This window comes from Mauremys mutica, chromosome 14 (genome assembly GCF_020497125.1).
Source record: "Mauremys mutica isolate MM-2020 ecotype Southern chromosome 14, ASM2049712v1, whole genome shotgun sequence".
In the NCBI taxonomy this organism is placed as follows: Eukaryota; Metazoa; Chordata; order Testudines; family Geoemydidae; genus Mauremys; species Mauremys mutica.
The window spans coordinates 4,680,312-4,699,284 of record NC_059085.1 but is presented as its reverse complement, the minus strand read 5'-3'; the positions used below and the strand labels follow the sequence as shown (position 1 = coordinate 4,699,284).

Sequence of the window (18,973 nt, the reverse complement as noted above, 5' to 3'; positions counted from 1 at the left end):
CTGTCAGCCGATATCTCCAATGGCCGGTGATGGGACTCTAGCTGGGGAGGGCTCTGAGTTACTACAGGGAATTCTTTCCCGGGTATCTGCCTGATGGGTCTCACCCACGTGCTCGGCATCTAACTGATCGCTGTATTTGGGGGAGGGAAGGAATTTTCCCCGGATCAGATTGGCAGAGACCCTGGGGTTTTCTTCGTCTTCCTCTGCAGTATGGGGCACGGGGTCACTCGCTGGGTTGAACTAGAGCAGTAGTTTTCCTCCTTTTTTCATTTGCGAACCCCTACAAAATGTTGAATGGAGGTGCAGACCCCTTTGTGAAAAAGCCACCCCCCAAGTGATGTAAGTTACGCCTACCTAAGCGCCCATGTGCACAGCGCTGTATCAGGGTGAGAAGCGCTCCCACCAACACAGCTACCACTGCTCGGGAGGTGGAGCTCTCCCGTCGTCATAGAGTGTCTTCACTACCAGCTGTAGTGCAGACTAGCCCTCTGAGTGCTGTACAGCAAGGCACGAGGAGTAATTCTTCCACTCCACTCACACTGAGAAGGCTTCAGCTGGAGCCCTGTGTCCAGTTCTGGGCACCACACCTCGGAAGGACATGCACAAACTGGAGAAAGTCCAGAGAAAAGCAACAAAATTGATCAAAGGTCTAGAGAACATGACCTGTGAGGGGAGATTGAAGCAATTGGGTTTGTTGAGTCTGGAGAAGAGAAGACTGAAGAGGGATGTGGGTACAAGGTTGTTATAAAGAGGAAGGTGATAAGTTCTCCTTAGCCACTGGCGACAGGACAAGAAGCAATGGGCTCGAATTGCAGCGGGCGGTTTAGCTTGGACATCAGGAGGAATGTCCCACCTGTCGGTGGTTAAGCACAGGGGGAATTTCCGAGGGAGGCTGTGGAATGCCCATCACTGGAAGTTTTTAAGGACAGTTTGGACAAACCCCTCTCAGGGCTGGTCTAGGTAACATGTGGTCCTGCCTCAGTGCAGGGGCCTGGCCTAGGTGGCCTGTCGAGGTGCTTCCAGGCCTATGTCTGTGTGACTCTACGCACTGTGCCTTGGACCATGGCAGCTCCTGGAGCCATGACGGGGTCTGGGTACGGTGACCGCCTGGGCAGTGCGGGCACATCGGTGTGGCGGAGGGGCTGTGCCCAAGTTACTCAAGGCCCTGAGCAGTTCTCCGGGGTGTGGACTGCGCTCTCTGCGCATTGCCCCTGCGTAGCCACGCTGATGGGCAGGAGGAGGTTGTGCCAGGGTCTTCTGCTGTGGCCTGGTATTTTCAGCTTCCCTCTGGCATCCGCTCCCAGTGGCCAGCCCATGTCTCCGCAGACCCCAGGGAAGGCAGATGGCTCCCCAGAGGGCCGCTCCTTCAGTGTGGCGGTGTGTCTGCTGCGAATACGGCCGTGTGGCCGGCCAGCCCTCCTGCAATCTGCGGGCTGGCCACATCTGCCTTGGCCTGATGCTTAGTGGGTGGCCTGGGCCACGCTGAGTTCCATCAATGGCTATTAGCCAAAATGGCCAGGGATGCAATCCCGTGCTCTGGGTGTCTCTAGCCTCTGACTGCCAGCGTCTGGGAATGGGTGACGGGATGGGTCACTTGATGATTCCCTGTTCTGTTCATTCCCAGTGAAACACCTGGCATTGGCCACTGTCAGAAGACAGGATATTGGGCTAGATCAGGGGTAGGCAATGGCACGTGTGCCGAAGGCGGCACGTGGGCTGATTTTCAGTGGCACTCACACTGCCCGGGTCCTGGCCACCGGTCCGGGAGGCTCTGCATTTTAATTTAATTTTAAATTAAGCTTCTTAAACATTTAAAAAATCTTATTTACTTTACATACAACACTAGTTTAGTTATATATTATAGACTTATAGAAAGAGAGCTTCTAAAAATGTTAAAACGTGTGACTGGCACGCGAAACCTGAAATCAGAGTGACTAAATGAAGACTCGGCACAGCACTGCTGAAAGGCTGCCGACCCCTGGGCTAGACAGACCATTGGTCTGACCCAGTGTGGCCGTTCTTTAGGGGATCACACAGACCTAAGGCTCGGGGCGTCCTCCAGCCCCTCGGGGGTTACCGGGCTGTGGCTGGATTTGGCACCATCCCCCCCCACACGCCTTGTGAGGTGCTGGGCATGGATCATTGCATGGGGAGTAGATATGGCTCCATGGCCAGCCTGGGGCAGCAGGGGGGCACCAAAGGGATTGGGGGCACATGTTCCCTTCCCTTCCCTGTCAGGGGATGGCGGAGAGCCGCTGGCTGGTGCCACGTCGCAGAGCTAGGCGGGGGTTGGGCTTGTTCCCTGGGACTTAAGAGCCAGACAGGGGCATGGGCCCTTGTGGCTCCATCTTTGCAGCACTGGGGAGGCTGCTGTAGGAGGGTGCATGCGCCTGTGAGTTGTGGGGCTGCCCCGGTGCGGGGAGGGGTAGCTGGAGTGAGAGGCAGTGGGCAAGAGGGGGCTCTGAGCAGTGTGGGGAGCAGGAAGGGGGGCAGTAGCAGTGCAGAGCACATGTCCTTTGTCAATATCCTCTCCCCCTCTTTACCCAGGGGGAAACTGAGTCACAGTGCGGTCAGGGATGGGCTCAAGGCCTAAGAGGTCCTGGCTCCCAGCCACTGGTCCATACCTCTTCCCAGGAACTGGCTATCTGTGGAATATGCAGCACCCTAGCAGGACTTGCGGGGCAGTCCTGGTGGATCAGCCGTGCAGAGAACGCTGGGCCCTCCCTATGCGGTGTTCCCCAGGCAGGCCCGGCCTTCGGGCCGGGAAGCCAGCTGCCTCACTCCCTTTCCTTCCCCAGAGCGGCTCCTGGGGGCTCTCCGGCTGCAGGGTGGGTCGGGGACTTTCCAGCAGGCTCTGCTGTCCTGGGGCTTCCTTCCTGGCGGCTAGTGCAGCAGGCGGGGGCCTTAGTGGATTGCGGGGGCTGGGAGCTGGCAATGCTGCCCCGACCTGGCGCCGGGATGGCCTGGGCTCTGCGATCTCCCAGCGGAGCGCCCTCGAAATGCTCCCGTGTCTGCCCAGCGCTGCCCTGGTGCCTGCTGCATCCGCAGAGACCTGGCTGAGCGCAGGCCCCTGGGGTGATGCATCCACCCGCCCAAGCGGGGGCAGCCAGCTTCCACCCCAGGCTCGAGGGCATGGGGCTCTCCATGGTTACGATGCCATGTGCCCCCAGCTGCAGGGCGTGTGGGAGCTGTGGGGCCACGCAGTGCCCCCTGCAGGGTGTGGCGTGCTTTGCCAAGGGGCGGGCTGTGATTCCCTGGGGGAGGGATCTTTGGGGCACGGGAGCAGTGTCTCAGGGAATGATGGGGGGGGGGGGGGTTGCGTGCAGCCCCTGCCGGTCGGCTGAGGCCTGTGCTGGGCAGGGCTCCTGGGCTGGGCTGGCCTCGGGCCGGGAAGCTGGGCTCCGGGAAGGCTTGGTGCGCCTGGGACAATGAGTGTTTCCTGCTGTCTTGGGCCTTTGGCTCAGCTCCCCCCGATGCCTGTCCTTCCCGGCACTGACATCTTGGGCCCTGCCTCCTGCCCTGCCACGTGCTCTGTTCGGCTGGTGCCTGGCTGGCTCCAGAGGGAGTGCGGCTGGCCGGGATGCAGGGAGTTGCTTGGCCCATGGCTCAGCGGATAGGGCAGGGGGCAGCACCAGGGCAGCCAGGAGCTGAGCTGGGTCCCAGAGCCGTGTGCCACACACACTCTGCTCCCAGGCGGCCTGCTGGAGCTCTGGGCCCTGTTCTCAGGCCGGCACCTGGCCCCATTGCTCGGGGTGACGGCGCTGGAGCCCTGCTACCTGCCATGTGATGCCGCTCTGGAAGGCCTGGCTCTCACCCAGCCTGGCATGGCAGCAGTGCCAGGGAAGGACCGGGCGTGGAGCTGCAGGGACCAGCCAGCGGCGTTGGGAGAGCGGGACTCCATGCTGGAGCTTGAGTCGAGGTGGCCCCTCTCCCTGCCATCGCCCCAGGAGCCTGACTCTCCCTGTGCCAGCCCAGCACACCCAGCTGTCCCCCGTCCTCACCATGTCGTTTCCTTCCCCCGCAGGGAGGCCCTCCAGGTCGCACTCCACCATGTCGCTCTCTGTGCGTCCCCAGCGGCGCGCCCTTGCGGCCAGGATCAATAGGAGCCAGTCCTTCGCCGGCGTGAACTCGACCCAGGACAAGGCCTTCAGGTAGGGCCCGGGGGCTGGCTCCTGCTGGCGGGGGCAGGGCATCGGGCAGCCCGAGCGTGTGCCGGGGTGCCCCTCCCCTGACACGAACCCGCGCAGCAGGGATCTCCGCGGCACCTCGCACAGCGGGCTCACGGCATCAGACAGATGCAAGAAAGGGGCAGAGAATCCAGACTCCCAGGCCCCTGCTCCGTCGACGCTTCGCTGACTCCTGGTCCCCGTCGGCTCCCTTCATAGAGTCTGTGGCGGGGACCTTCCTGGAGCCTGACTGGGCAGGGCCCGGCCGGCGCATCCTGTGGGAGAATCGGGTGGTTGCCAAGCAGCCGGGCAATGCTCTGGCTTGGGACCTGATCCACCCACCGCTGCTGTGCGAGATGGGTGCAGCGTCCCTGCAGCCCGGGGAGTGGCTTACAGTGTGATGGGGGGTGATGGGGTCATCCAGCAGCTCTTCAGACCGAGCTCTGCTCCCCCAGCTCAGATGTTCGGCTCCGAGTCCCCATCTGCCCGCAGCCCTTCCCTACAGCGATCCTCCCCCTCCCCGTTGTGCCAGCTGCTGTGGGCCAAGCGGCTGCTCCCCAGAGGTGACTGCAGTGGAGGGGTGCTCGGGGTCCCTCGCTTGGCAGTGCTGTGGGGTCCTGGAGCCTGAGGGGGGCTCATAGGAATGTGGGATGTTCTGCTTGGCTCCAGCTTGGGGAGCTCACCAGACGCTGGCTTTGCTCCCCGCGCTGCTGAGACTGGGAAGCGGCCCTGGGGCGTTGTCCATGGATCCAGAGGGCTGCAGGGCTCAGTGCTCCTGGAGCTGCCTGTCCCAAGGCCCTTGCAGCGTGGAGAGGCACGGAGCCACCTGCCACTCCCCTGAGATGCAGCCTGTTGGCAAGTCATGTCATGGCTGGGCTGAGCCATTCCTACCCAGAGTGCTGCAGGCCCCGATGCGCTGCTGGCTGCGGCATTGCTCCAGCTACTCCCCCTGGCCGCAAAGCACCTGGGCACCAGTAAAGGCAGCTGGAGCCTGGAGCCAGCCTGGGGCCCCTGCTGCTGGAGGAGCTGCCCTCGGGCCCAGCACCACCAGAGGCCACGGCTGCACTAGGTGGCTGGGCAGTACATGGGGGGAGGGGAGGCGTGTGCAGGGCAGGTTACTGGCCAGAGGGAGGCAGTGTGGTTAACAGGACAGTAAGTCCTCACTGCACAGGTCCAGCGGGAGGCTGTGGGGCCGAGGCAGCGACCGCAGTGGGGTGCTGGCCTGTGGGAGGGGAGGCAGGGCCCTCCCAGGCGGCGGCAGTGGGAACCCGACACACCATGCCAGGAGAGCCCACCAGTGGCTTTGGAAACGGCTCAGCTACAGGACAGGCTTCAGGCAGTGCAGTGGTGCTCTGGCGGCTCCCAGCGTGGCTAAGGCATGTGCCATGCCCCTTGGGCACAACCCCTCTGTGGCCTTTGTTGTGCCATAGCTCAGAGGTGCCCTGCAGTGCCCTGTGCCCGGGCAGGAGGATCCTCTTCCTGGCAGAGTGCTGCTGCCCACTGCCTGGCCGGGTCCGGGAGGCTTGTGCCAGGGATTGCTTGGCCTTGTGGCCGTGGAGGAGGCTGGGTTCTGGCCTGTCGCTTGCACAGTGACTCGGGGGGCAGTCCCTTGTTGTGGGGGCGGGGCAGGGAGCAGTGCAGGCCATGGGGCTGAATGCCTTCGCCTGACCCATCGCAGTGTGAGCACTCACTGGCTCTCCCAGTGCCCCCAGAGGCCCACGGCTCAGCCTCGCAGGGAGGAGGGAATCATCCCTGTGGCGCAGAGCTTGGCATGGAACCCAGGAGTCCTGGTGCCCATTCTCCAGGCCTGTAGGGAGGGCCCCGTGCCCCATTAGGCAGGGACGTCCCCAGGGGTTGCATTTGGAGATCCCCAGCCCAAGCAGGACGAGCCAGGCTGCGGGCAGGGAGCCAGCATGGGGCGATGTTTCAGAAACGGGGGTGTCCAGCTCTGGTGGGGCTGTGGGCATGGCCAGGGGCTTTCCCGAGAGGAGGATGCCCCAGGGTCATGCTCCAGGTTTCTAGGAGACGGTGGCTTTTGTACACACGGCTCCTGCTCCCTGGCAGGACAGGTTGCCCAGGGGTCTGTGTCTCCACTTCCCATGGTGGAAGGGCAGAGCTGTCCCAGAGCAGCACGGTCTGAGCAATGGCCATGGCTCCCTTCTGTCCCTCAGGCATCGCTCACCCCTGGGCACAGCGAGTGCGACGTGCTCCCAGTCAGGACCCCCCAGGTGGAGATGACACCGCAAACCCAAAGGCGTTCGGGGGTCGGGGCCGAGCCCAGGCTGCTCCAGACTGAGGAAAGTGCCCAGTGCCAAGGCTGGCTTCCCTCCCGGCTAGGGCCAGCGGGGAGCTGCCCTTGGGGCAGCCCCGCGGAGAGAGGATTGGGGAAATGTTCCTGTCCCCGCCCTGGTCTGATCTGGGGACTCCTAGGGGTGGTGACAGGCCAGTCCCGGCTGGTGGAGGTGCCACGGGAGCGAGGGGTTGGCTGTAGTATCCTTGGGCTGGTGGAGACGAGGAGGAGCCAGCACTGCAGGGCCCCAGGCAGCAGTTTGGGAACCCCATTCTCCCTCGTCCTGGTTCTCTGTTGCTGAGGGACACTTCACTGGACCAGGATCTCTCTTCACCATAGCCTTGCTCTGCTCCTGCGGCTGGCTCACCCCAAAGCCTCCAGCGTTTCAGGGAGGCCTGCGCCCCATGCACTGCAGACAGAGCCGTGGGGAGGGCTGGGGAAACGGACACCAGTACAGGAGACTGGCCTTTGGGCTAAGCCTGAGCTCTGTAACCCTGGCCTGGGCTTCTCCTGCCCTCCAGGGGGTGGACTCTGCTTTTCTTCTCCAGCACCTCTCATCCCTAATGGGCTGCCCTGCACGGCCAGTGGCCAGTGTGGTCCTGCAGGACCTCGCCTCTCCTGGCCAACAAACCCCGGAGAGCCACCAGCAGACCGTGGAGAGCTGCCAGCTGCCCTGCGGCCAGGGCTGAGGGGAGACATTGCGGCAGGGGCCACCTCCTTGAAGGAGAAGGAGGCTACGTGTTGGAATGGCCTGGGGGTGTGGGTTTGACCTAGCTGTGGCGTGTGCTGTGTGGGGCCGCTGCCCTGGTCTCAGTGAAAGCAGCAGTGGGAATTGCTGAGGGTCAGACAGCATGGTCTTCCTCGTCGTATTCCCTGGAGCTGTTTGCCTCAGATAGCACCAGGCAGAGGCGGGCAGACCCGCCCGCAGCGATGGCCTCCAAGCACACAGGAGAGAAGCTGGCACTGCCCCTGCTGCCACGACAGCCCTGCCAGCTGGGGGACTTGAAAGCGCTGCTTGTGCCCGCGCCGTTTGCTAGGCCCAGCCATTCAGGAATAACGTGGCAAGCTGTGCCCTGGGCATTGATAGGGAATTCTGTTTGGCTGTGTCTACATGGGGGTTTTTACAAGATGTTTCCCTCCTGGCTGCTCCCGGAGACGGGGCTCCAGGGACCATCAGCATTTCACCTGCTGAACCCCACCGGGCCCTGCCTGTGGAGTGGCACCAGGGGCAGTGATGGCAGGAGCCATTTTGCAAAAGCCCCTAGTGCAGAGAAGGCTCTGGAGAGATGCTGTGAGCCATGGCTCCCCCACGTTCAGGAACGGCTCCTCTTGTACAGCTCTCTCACATGTCCTGGGCCCACCCGTGTGGCTTGGCCTCGGGAGATGGAGGCAACAGGGCATTAGGGAGTGTGACTCTCCTCTGTCCTGGCTGGTTCATTCTCTCTCACCTCCCCAGGGGAGCATTGTGCATGCCCTGGAGTGGTTGGCTTTTGCAGTTTCCTTGCCGCTCAGGGGTGCGAGAGAAGGCGGGTCGGAGCGGTGCGCCTGGCCCTCGAGCGGACGGTCCCCGGTCTGGGACTGGCGAGCGTTACCCGGACGGGGAGCGTTCGGTTGTGCCAGAAGAGTGGAGTCCTTGCTCATGGTCCTTGGCCCGGAGCTCTAGGCCTTGGACTGGACCCGCTTCTGATGGGTTGGATCAGAGACTCCCTTGGGAACTGCCACGCAATGTGCCAAGACTACTTCTGCCCCTGCTTTCCCTGCCAGCTTAGGACTCCAGCACCCTGTCTTGTGAGCTAGCAAGTTTTGAGGTTCCTGGTCCCCGGGTGCCTGAAAACAGGTTGGGGTGTAGTAATGCTAACAGAATGCAGACAGCAATAACTGTCAAAGTGTAGGTGTCTTGGCATTTAGCCACCAATGCCATGAGGCGGTGTGCCTCAGTTTCCCCTTCGACACAGCAGCATGGGCCTGTTTTGCGTTTGCTGCTGTGCCAAGCTTCCAGCCTGTTTACAGGTATAAGCTGAAGGGTAACATGCTTGGGGGAGTGTCTTGTCACCATCCCTAGCACATACAACAGTTTCTTCCACCAATCCGGTATGTCCCACATCTTTAAAGGGTTAACCACTAGTATTATCGCCTTTGTCTTGACCCATAGATGAAGTAGTAAAAGACGCAAGATTAACAGCAAATCTACGGTGGACAGGCTTTGTTCACAGGATTTAGCTTGTTTAGCGTCTACTGCATTTTCCCATTTCTTTGTGCCCCCTGGTAGGCACGCTGATGCAGAGGCTTCTGCCCCTTTGGAGAAGGTTTTTAATTCAGGCATGTGTCTGAGGCTCTGGCAAGGAAAGGGTGCACTGCCCCCATGCCTGCCCTCGGCCCCTCCCTCTGGGGTTTCTTTGGGCTGGACCACTCCCTAGTGAAGTTTCACCCATGCAGAGAATTTTTTCCTCCTGCCTTGAAGAGGCAGTTCTCTCTCTTACAAGAGTAGCAGGAACATCTTTCAATGAGTTGCCTTGGACTGGTAAAACCCCTTTGGACACCCCACTTTCTGTTCCCAGCAGGTCAGCTGGGAGGGTGCTCCCCTCCAGGTGATCTGACCCCCCGTTTTCCCTCAAAACCGGATCCACAGGAGGGGGGTCTGGCATTTTAAATGCAGACTTTTCACCCTCCTCCTGGGAAAGATCCTCCCTACCCCTCTCCGGTCCCCCCTCACCTTCCGTCTGGGCTCCCCTCTGGGTCAGACACTCCTGTGTCCCCCGAAAGGGAAGGTGACCCTGGTCCAGCTGCGGGCTCACAGCTACCAGCTATGACAGACCTTCACTGGCCAGCAAAGTTCCCCCTTTCACTCAGGTGGGGCTTGCTTCCAGCTACAGAGTCCTTGGGGTCTGTTCCCACCCCAGCGGTCACCAGGATCCCAACGTCCACCTTCGGGGGACATGTCTCTGTGCACCCCAGGGCAGGCCCTGCCCCTGCTACAAGGTGGTACATTCCCCTCCAGCCCCTCCCTCTGGAACTTGCCTTGAGTCCCGGGGCTACGGGAACTGGCTATGACCATCCCTGCCCCCAAAGCTGCATCCTTTACTGCCACAGAGGAATCTAAGAGACACTCTCCTATTCCCCCAGCAACCCCTGTGACTTCACCCCCACCTCCGGGGCTTCAGCACAAGATTCCGTCTCACTGCTAACCAACCCTGGGCCAGATTCTGCCACATTAAAGAAATCAGTCCCCAGTAGAAATGGTTCAAAATTGTGTGTCGCCGTTGCAACAGTCAGTTCAGGCTGCAAATGTGTAAAGGTGTACTTTAGCTAAAGGTGCAAGAACCTTGTAACCCCTGACCATTCTGCCATTTCCCCTGGCAACAAATCCTTCTCCTGGATCAGGTCCCTCCAGGGAAATTCCAGCTCCCATATCTCTTAACCCAAGAAGCACTTTCCCATTCACTTCAAGGGCTTGCATCTGCTCACTGCTTGCTTGGGTAGAAGCAAGTTTTACAAATCCTATGTGGAAAGAGGCCGCAGCCTGGCTCTGAGAAGCAGCAGCTTCATGTGTTAGTTGCTGCCTGCTCCCACTCAGCAAGGGACACTTACTCCTCAGGTGCTCAGTGGACTTACAGTGATAGCACCTCCTGGGCTCCTCTGCTTCTGCAGGAGATTTGGGGAGAGTAACAGGAGAATGGGGAGGTGAACGTCCAGCCTCCTTTTTCCCAGGGGATTCTGCTTTGCCCCAACCCTGGACCCCTCTGCCAGTGGTTTATGTTTAGCTGCAGCTTGTGCTTGCTCATAAGAGTCTGCAAACCCAGCTAATCCACCCACTGCATCCACCTTTTTGTCTCACAAATACTGTTTTACATCATCACTGCACATATTCAGGAATTGTTCCTGAGTAACCAAATCACACATTTCTTCCAAGCTTGTAATGCCTTTGCTCCTCACCCACTTATCTACCAAATCTCTCATTTCATTTACATAAGCCACATTACTCAATCCAGAACCCCTCTTAAGACTCCTGATTTTAACCCTGTAGGTTTCAGGTGTAACCTGAAACTGTTTCAAAACCAGTTCCTTAAATTTACCATAGTTTGAAGCATCTCAATAGGTATCTTATTGAATATGTCCAGAGCTCTGCCAATCAATTTTGCTATCAATGTGGTCATCTTGTGATCTTCAGGGATGGCACAGAGGGTGCACGGTCTCTCGAAGGTGATGAAATATTTGGTAATATCGCTGGATTCATCATACCATAATAATAAAAAATAATAATTGGAGCTATACCTATCTCGTAGAACTGGAAGGGACCTTGAAAGGTCATTGAGTCCAGCCTCCTGCCTTCACTAGCAGGACCAAGTACTGATTTTTGCCCCAGATCCCCTAAGTGGCCCCCTCAAGGATTGAACTCACAACTCTGGGTTTAGCAGGCTGTGACGAAGTGGGAATGTTCTTAATGTTTTCTCTGAATACCGTGTTGGTGCCAGTGTCCCCTATGCAGTTCTTAAGTATCTAGGTGGTGGATCAGGGTGTGTGATTGCTACAGAGCAAAGGGCCAGTGCACCTAAATGCCTGGCACTCGGTCTCCTAGCAACTGATGGCTGGGCCCCTCCTCTGCAAAGGTGCCAACTGAAGGTGTTGGAGACAAAGAGGTCAGGTGACCTCCTGGCTCGGGAAAGGGGCTGAGCAGAGGAGGAGGGGCTGGGGGGGGTTTTCAGTCTGGGGCTGGCTGGGGACGAGGAGTGAAGTGCAGACGTGGGGGTCTGGCTCACTGCCCCCCAGAATGGACCTGGCGGAGGGGTCCGGTTCGCGGTACTTACAAGCTCTGTTTTAGACCGTGTTCATGTAATTGAATAAACCTCTGTGATACTGGCTGGCTGAGAGTCACGTCTGACTGCGAAGTGGGGGTGCAGGACCCTGTGGCCCCCCCAGGACCCCGCCTGGGCGGACTCGCTGGGGGAAGCGCACGGAGGGGCAGAGGATGCTGAATGCTCCAAGGAGAGACCCAGGAGGTGAAGCCGTGTGAGCTTCTTGCCCTGAAAACAGTCTGCTCCAAGGGAGAGGAGGCTCCCCAGAGTCCTGACTGGCTTTGTGGGGAGCTGTTCCAGAGCAGCGCCCGGGGACTCGGTGACACAGGCCCATGCTCAAAGCACTGAGCTATCCCTCCCCCTCCACTGAGCTCTCCCTAGTTGCTCCCATTTCTGGATTTTTGGGGAAGTGGAGCCAGCAGGTAGAGGGTTTTGTCTCTTCGACTCCATTACAGCCAGTTCCTGCCTCTGGGCCTCCCTCTGGGCCTCCCTAGCTCTCTTGTCAGAGTCGGCTTTGATGGTTGTGGTGCTGGTTGCTGGAGAACCTGCCCCCCCTCCCGGTTCTTCCTTGGCAATCGAGTGCCCAGGCCATGGGCTCCCGCTCCCTGGTCGCTCAGAGCCCAGGGTGCGTTGCCCATCAGGTCGCACCGCAAGGCTCCTCTCTCCAGCGCTGAGAGGTTTGATCTGGTGCGGGGTGGGTTTCTTCATGAGTTATTAACATGCCTAGAGCGGCGCGTTTCCATGGCCGGGACCTGTGTCAGAGGCCGGATCGACCTGGTGTTACCGGCAGGCTCACCGCTGCAGACATGGCGATGATTAGACATGGGCCCGGTGGCTTTGGCTGCGGTTCTGGCCCTGTGAATTGTGGTCCAGGCCAGGCTGGGACTGGGCTTCTTGACTACGGGGGCGGGAATGTGGGCCCTCTCAACCTTCCTACACCAGCCCTGCATGGCCCTGGCTAGACTGGGCGAGTGGTCAAGGAGACGGGACGCCCACCGCTGCTGGCATTGCTACTGCCCGGCTGTGAGCAGGGCTAGCCACCGGCAGCTCTCCGCACCCTGGCACTCGCCCAAGGTGGCTGGTTCCCACTGAGCCATGGCAGGTGGGAGAGGGCGATGGCTGCCATTGCTCCTGGCGCTTCCCCCTGCACTGAGGCCTTGTCCCCAGGCACTCGGCTCCTGGCACGGGGCAGCAGGGACCAGGTGGCCGTGCCGGCAGGAAGCTCACCTGGCCTCCTTGTGCTTCCTCCCCTCAGGAACCTGCCTCCCTTCAGCACCCCAACGGTGTCCAGGAAGACTGGCTCTCGGGTCAGGAGGATGTTCTCCATGTCCCACAAGTCCCCCCCACCCAAGGTGCCGCAGCCCGACCGGCTGGACGAGGTGTACGAAGCGCTCAAGAAGGGGCTGACGTAAGTGACCTGCCCCGCGGCGCCCAGCCCCGCGGCGCCCAGCCCGGCTGCACAGGAAGGGGAGCAGCCAGCCATGCAGCTGGACGGCGCCGAGCAGGGGGTGCCTGGCTCTGCACGGGGACTGGGCGGCTGTGCCATTGGGCTGCAGATGAGACCGATTCTCTGTGGCTGGGCGTTACCCGCCCCACGCCAGGCGGTGGCCCCGGGAGAGCCGAGCTGTGCCCAAGTGGCTGCTCCAGGGCAGTCCGAGCCCCGGCACCAGCCCAGCCCTGTGTCAATCCCCCCCTCAGACAGCTGCGAGGAGCTTGGTGGTGTCTGCGGGCCGGGCCGGGCAGGGCGCACACGGCTGTGGTTTGCGACCAGCCCTTATTGTAAAGCACTGTGATTCCTCGCTCGGAGGCCTGTTTCCTCCCTGCTGAGTGACTGTCTGTGAGAGCTGGGGGTGGGAGGGGGTGGCCAGTGGGGGAGAATGAGCTGGGGGGGTGCTCGGTGGGGGCGGGGGCTGGGTGTGGGGAAGGCTGAGGGAGCAGGGGCTGGGCACAGTACGTGGATGTGAGTTGGGGGCAGGGTGTGGGGGAGAGCTGAGGGGGAGAGGCGGGTGCTGGGTGTGGGGGAGAGCTGGGGGGGCGAGTGCTGGGTGTGGGGGAGAGCTGGGGAGGTGGGCGCCGGGTGTGGGGGAGAGCTGGGGAGGTGGGCGCCGGGTGTGGGGGAGAGCTGGGGAGGTGGGCGCCGGGTGTGGGGTTGAACTGAGGGGGGCGGGCGCCAGGTGTGAGGGAGAGCTGGGGAGGTGGGCGCCGGGTGTGGGGTTGAGCTGGGGAGGTGGGCGCCGGGTGTGAGGGAGAGCTGGGGAGGTGGGCGCCGGGTGTGAGGGAGAGCTGGGGAGGTGGGCGCCGGGTGTGGGGTTGAGCTGGGGGGGGCAGGGTGTGGGGGAGAGCTGAGGGGGAGAGGCGGTGCTGGGTGTGGGGGAGAGCTGGGGGGGCGAGTGCTGGGTGTGGGGTTGAGCTGAGGGGGGCGGGCGCCGGGTGTGAGGGAGAGCTGGGGAGGTGGGCGCTGGGTGTGGGGTTGAGCTGCGGGGGAGAGGCGGGTGCTGGGTGTGGGGGAGAGCTGGGGAGGTGGGCGCTGGGTGTGGGGGAGAGCTGGGGGGGAGAGGCGGGTGCTGGGTGTGGGGGAGAGCTGGGGAGGTGGGCGCTGGGTGTGAGGGAGAGCTGGGGGGGAGAGGCGGGTGCTGGGTGTGGGGGAGAGCTGGGGAGGTGGGCGCTGGGTGTGAGGGAGAGCTGGGGGGGAGAGTCGGGTGCTGGGTGTTGTGGAGAGCTGGGGGGAGAGGCGGGCGCCGGGTGTGGGGGAGAGCTGGGGAGGTGGGCGCCGGGTGTGGGGTTGAGCTGGGGGGGGCAGGGTGTGGGGGAGAGCTGAGGGGGAGAGGCGGGTGCTGGGTGTGGGGGAGAGCTGGGGGGGCGAGTGCTGGGTGTGGGGTTGAGCTGAGGGGGGCGGGCGCCGGGAGTGAGGGAGAGCTGGGGAGGTGGGCGCTGGGTGTGGGGTTGAGCTGAGGGGGAGAGGCGGGTGCTGGGTGTGGGGGAGAGCTGGGGAGGTGGGCGCTGGGTGTGGGGGAGAGCTGGGGGGGAGAGGCGGGTGCTGGGTGTGGGGGAGAGCTGGGGAGGTGGGCGCTGGGTGTGAGGGAGAGCTGGGGGGGAGAGGCGGGTGCTGGGTGTGGGGGAGAGCTGGGGAGGTGGGCGCTGGGTGTGAGGGAGAGCTGGGGGGGAGAGGCGGGTGCTGGGTGTGGGGGAGAGCTGGGGGGAGAGGCGGGCGCCGGGTGTGGGGGAGAGCTGGGGGGAGAGGCGGGCGCCGGGTGTGAGGGAGAGCTGGGGGGAGAGGCGGGCGCCGGGTGTGAGGGAGAGCTGGGGGGAGAGGCGGGCGCCGGGTGTGAGGGAGAGCTGGGGGGGAGAGGCGGGCGCCGGGTGTGGGGGAGAGCTGGGGGGAGAGGCGGGCGCCGGGTGTGAGGGAGAGCTGGGGGGGAGAGGCGGGTGCTGGGTGTGGGGGAGAGCTGGGGAGGTGGGCGCTGGGTGTGCGGTTTCGCTGTGGGGGCGGGCGCCGGGCGCAGCCAGCCACTGTCTCTGTACTGATTGGGGCTGGGCTCCCCAGCCTGTCTCTGCACCCAGCCTGGGGGCTAATGCGGGGGTGCTCTTGCCCGCAGAGCCTACCTGGAGGTGCACCAGCTGGAACTGGAGAAGCTCAGCACCCAGATCCGCGAGTCCAAGAGGAATTCCCGCCTGGTGAGTGTGGGTCGCGCTCGGCTCTGTGGGCACCGCTCTGCCTGGGCACTGCTCCGGCTCCTCCCCGTGCGCTCTGCCCGCCAGTCCTGGGTCCCTGGGCAGGGTGTCTCCACAAGGGAGCTGGAGAGCGGCGAGTCTGGCGCTGGCTGGTATCCCCAGGGTGGGCCCCCGGTGCCTCCCCCACAGTCCAGCGTGCTTGTGCGTGGGTGTGAGCCGCAGAGCCCTGTGGCAGCCCCTCCCCGTGGCCCGCGCGCGGCAGTGGGAACCCAGCTGAGGTTCTGGCGCACAGGCAGCGAGCTGCTTAGCACGGGGCTCCCCACCCCAGGGCCTCCCATGCTGCATGTTACATGCACGCTGCTGGGGTGTTGCATGTTTGCGCTGACAAGCTACCAGGTGCTAGCATGTCCGATGGCAGTGCCATGCGTGATCCCAGTGCAGGGCATGCGGTGCCCCTCTCCGAGCTCTCACCCTCTCCTTTCCTCCCCTCTCTAGGGCTTTCTCTATGATCTCGACAAGGTAAGGGCTGGTGCTGAACAGAGCCACCGGGGGAATAGTGGGGCAGGCCCCTCGCTGAGCTCCTGACGCTGCGTTTGGGCCCTCTCCCTCCCCTCCGAACTGGGCACTCACAGAGCCCTGGGTCTCCTCACCCATTCACCCTGGTCAGCTCCCCTTCCCACGCAGGCCTCCCAGCGGGACGGTGCCTGCGGTGCAGGGGAACGTGGGGCAGGCTCCGCTAACCCCCTTATATCCTGCTCCACCGCACAGAGTCTGTGCTGCAGTCGGAGCCTCTTCTGTACGGAGCCCACAGGGCCCCAAGGGCCGCGTTGGGAAATCCGGACGCCAGCATCCAACGTGCGACTGACTGGGCTCTGCCCTGGACCAGCCCGCTGGGGTGGGGGCTTTGGGGGAGCACATGGACAGACACTCTGGGCTAAAGGGCCTCGGACAGGCGAGTGCCCCACTGTGCCGGTGGGGGGGCCGAGGGGGGCTCTTGGGTTTGTGCCCTGCTCGCTCAGGGCCTGTCTGCCCACGTCTCCGTGGGTGGCTGGAGAGCTAGCCGGGTCACGAGTCGCCGGGTGGCTGCCGAGCCAGCTGGTTTTGTAGGGAGTTAGTGGCTGGCTTGCGGCCAAGGCCTGATGCACAGGTGGGAGAAAGGCGCTCTCGGTTACAGATGGGGCAGCCTGGGGCTGAGCGCTGGGGACCCCAGCCCCAGCCCCAGCGGGGAGGCAGCTCGGCTTTCCCGTCCTGCCCTACCCCGTGCCCCCGGACGCAGCAGCGGAGAAGCCCCCATGCTGTGTGTCCCTGGAGCTGCCCCTTGCTGACTGCATCTGACCCGCTCTCCTCCTGCTCGGTTCCAGCAAGTCAAGTCGATCGAGCGGTTCCTGCGCAGGCTGGAGTTCCATGCCAGCAAGGTAAGGGCGACCTGCCTGGGGGGTGGGGGCGCCCCTCACGTCATGTGGCTCTTATAGGCATGTGGGGGGCGTGTTTCTCCCTCTACATACTTCAGTGCTTCTCCAAGCTGGGATTACCCTGAGAGGCACAGTTCCCCCCTCCACACACACACACTGCTGCCCCGGGCCCCCCCCCCACTGCTGCCCCGGGCCCCCCCACTGCTGCCCCGGCATCTGGAGGCGCTGAGGTGGAAATGAGGGGAGCGCTGCAGGGCCCCCCGAGCGCTGCGCCCAGCCCCTCACCATGGCGCTGCGGCTCTCGTTGCAGATCGACGAGCTCTACGAGTCGTACTGCATCCAGCGGCGGCTCCGCGATGGGGCCCACAACATGGTCAAGGCCTACACCGCCGCCTCCCCGGGCAGCCGCGAGGCACGGGACAGCCTGGCCGAGGCCAGCAAGGGCTACAAAGAGTACACCGAGGTAGGGGGGGCCGGGCGGGGCGCGGGGGGGCCGAGTGGGGAGGGGCTGGAGCCTGTGGCTAACGGGCGCTCTCGTCCCTCCTGTCCCCAGAACATGTGTCTGCTGGAGAGCGAGCTGGAGAGCCAGCTGGGGGAGTTCCACGTCAAGATGAAAGGTACCTGCCCCCCCGGTGCCCCCCACACCCTGCTCCCCCCCCACATCCCCCTTCCTGCTCCCTGTTCCCTGCTCCCCCCCACATCCTGCTCCCCCTCCTACACTAAAATCATGAGTGATGTGGAGAAAGTACATAAGTTAAAAAGTAGATAAGGAAAAGTTATTTACTTCTTCCCATAATACAAGAACTAGGAGCCACCAAATGAAATTAATAGGCAGCAGGTTTAAAACAAATACAAGGAAGTTCTTCTTCACGCAGCGCACAGTCAACTTGTGGAACTCCTTGCCTGAGGAGGTTGTGAAGGCTAGGACTATAACAATGTTTAAAAGGGGACTGGATAAATTCATGGAGGTTAAGTCCATTAATGGCTATTAGCCAGAATGGGTAAGGAATGGTGTCCCTAGCCTCTGTTTGTCAGAGGGTGGAGATGGATGGCAGGAGAGAGATCACTTGATCATTACCTGTTAGGTTCACTCCCTCTGGGGCACCTGGCATTGGCCACTGTCGGTAGACAGATACTGGGCTAGATGGACCTTTGGTCTGACCCAGTATGGCCGTTCTTATGTTCACCCTGCTCCCCCTTCACACCCCGCTCCCCCTCCCCTTGTCCTGCTCCCCCTTCCCGCTCTCCTTCTCGCTCCCCCCAACGCCACTGCCCCTCACACCCTGCCCCCTTCTCACTCCCCCTTCCACATCCTGCCCCCCAACACAGCTCCCCCCAACCCCGTTCCCCCTCCCTGCTCCCCCTCCCACACTCTGATCCCCCCCCAACCCCGCTCCCCCTCCCTGCTCCCCCTCCCACACCCCACTCCTCCAACCACACTCCCCCTCCAACATCCTGATCCCCCCCACCCCGCTCTCCCTTCCCGCTCCCCCACCTTGATCCCCCCAATGCCGCTCCCCCAACCGCACTCCCCTCTACCCCCACCCTGCTCTGCCTCCCACACCCCACGCCCCGCACCCTGCTCCCCCAATGCCGCTCCCCCTCCCACACCCTGCTCCCTCCCCCCTGCTCTCCCCATGCCCCGCTCCCTCCCCACTCTCCCTTAGCCCCCTGCTCCCTTCCACACCCCTGCTCCCCGCCAGCCGCCCACTCCCCCCACACACCCCGCTCCCCTTGCACTCCCTCCTAGCCCCCGGCTCCCCCCCCACTCCCCCAGGGCTTCCTGTGCCGCCAGCCACCTCCCCAGGGCACGGCACTGGCCCTCCACTGGTGGCTGGCTGCCCCACTCGCCTCCTGCCCTGCACATGGGACTCAGCACCCAGGCCCTTGATCCCCCTCTAGCCACGTGGCTTAGTGGAGGGGCTTCTCTTCAGGGCAGGGCCTTGCTCCCGTGCCAGCCGCGGGGGCCGGGGCCAGGGGAGTCGGCTGGTTCTGAGCTTCCCCTCCCGCTTCTCTTGCAGGACTGGCCGGGTTTGCCAGGCTCTGTGCTGGGGACCAGTATGAGGTATGTGGGGAAAGCACCTGCAGGCGTCAGCGAGCAGGGGGTGGGATGGGGTCACTGGCAGAACCAGCCACTGAAATTCTCCCAGGGGGCAGAGGGGAACCCCAGGCAGCTCCCCTCTCCCTAGGGGACAGAGTGAACATGCCGCCGAGCTCTGCCCTGCTGCAGGGAGATGCGTGGGGATGGGCTGGGGGACTGGCTCGGTGTGGCTGGCCTGGGCCGAGAGCCAGGTGTGTCCCGGCTGAGCCCCGCCTGGCTCCTCTCGCCCTCAGATCTTCATGAAGTACGGGCGCCAGCGCTGGAAGCTGAAGGGGCGCATCGAGGGGAACGGGAAGCAGGTGTGGGACAGCGAGGAGATGGTCTTCTTGCCCCTCATCACAGAGTTCCTCTCCATCAAGGTACAGGGGATCCTGGCTGCCCCCGGGGAGTGGCCAGGCCTGGGGCCCTGTGCCGACCCTCCCTGAGCACAGCAGGGCCAGGAGCTGGGTGGGAAGCAGCCCCGTCCTGATCCGCTCCACAGGCAGGAAGCACTCGACCCTGCACCCAGGCACGTGCTGCCACCGCGGCCCCAGCTCCGT

General features: G+C 62.8%; 1 protein-coding gene across 8 annotated transcripts in view; it reads left to right on the top strand.

Annotated features, from left to right (window-relative positions):
• The window catches only part of RIPOR1 (RHO family interacting cell polarization regulator 1), a 110,824-nt gene that overhangs the window by 76,631 nt on the left and 15,220 nt on the right, over positions 1 to 18,973 (top strand). For 7 of the 8 annotated variants that reach the window (XM_044986722.1, XM_044986725.1, XM_044986718.1 and 4 more), the window contains 9 exons: positions 4,025 to 4,151; positions 12,505 to 12,657; positions 14,846 to 14,924; positions 15,417 to 15,440; positions 16,283 to 16,336; positions 16,644 to 16,796; positions 16,887 to 16,950; positions 18,355 to 18,398; positions 18,668 to 18,793. In XM_044986722.1, coding sequence (XP_044842657.1) covers positions 4,051 to 4,151; positions 12,505 to 12,657; positions 14,846 to 14,924; positions 15,417 to 15,440; positions 16,283 to 16,336; positions 16,644 to 16,796; positions 16,887 to 16,950; positions 18,355 to 18,398; positions 18,668 to 18,793 — 798 coding nt within the window. In that variant the 5' untranslated portion in view covers positions 4,025 to 4,050. Of the gene's footprint in view, positions 1 to 4,024; positions 4,152 to 12,110; positions 12,352 to 12,504; positions 12,658 to 14,845; positions 14,925 to 15,416; positions 15,441 to 16,282; positions 16,337 to 16,643; positions 16,797 to 16,886; positions 16,951 to 18,354; positions 18,399 to 18,667; positions 18,794 to 18,973 lie in introns of those variants that run through there. The other variant, XM_044986726.1, reaches the window with a different exon arrangement.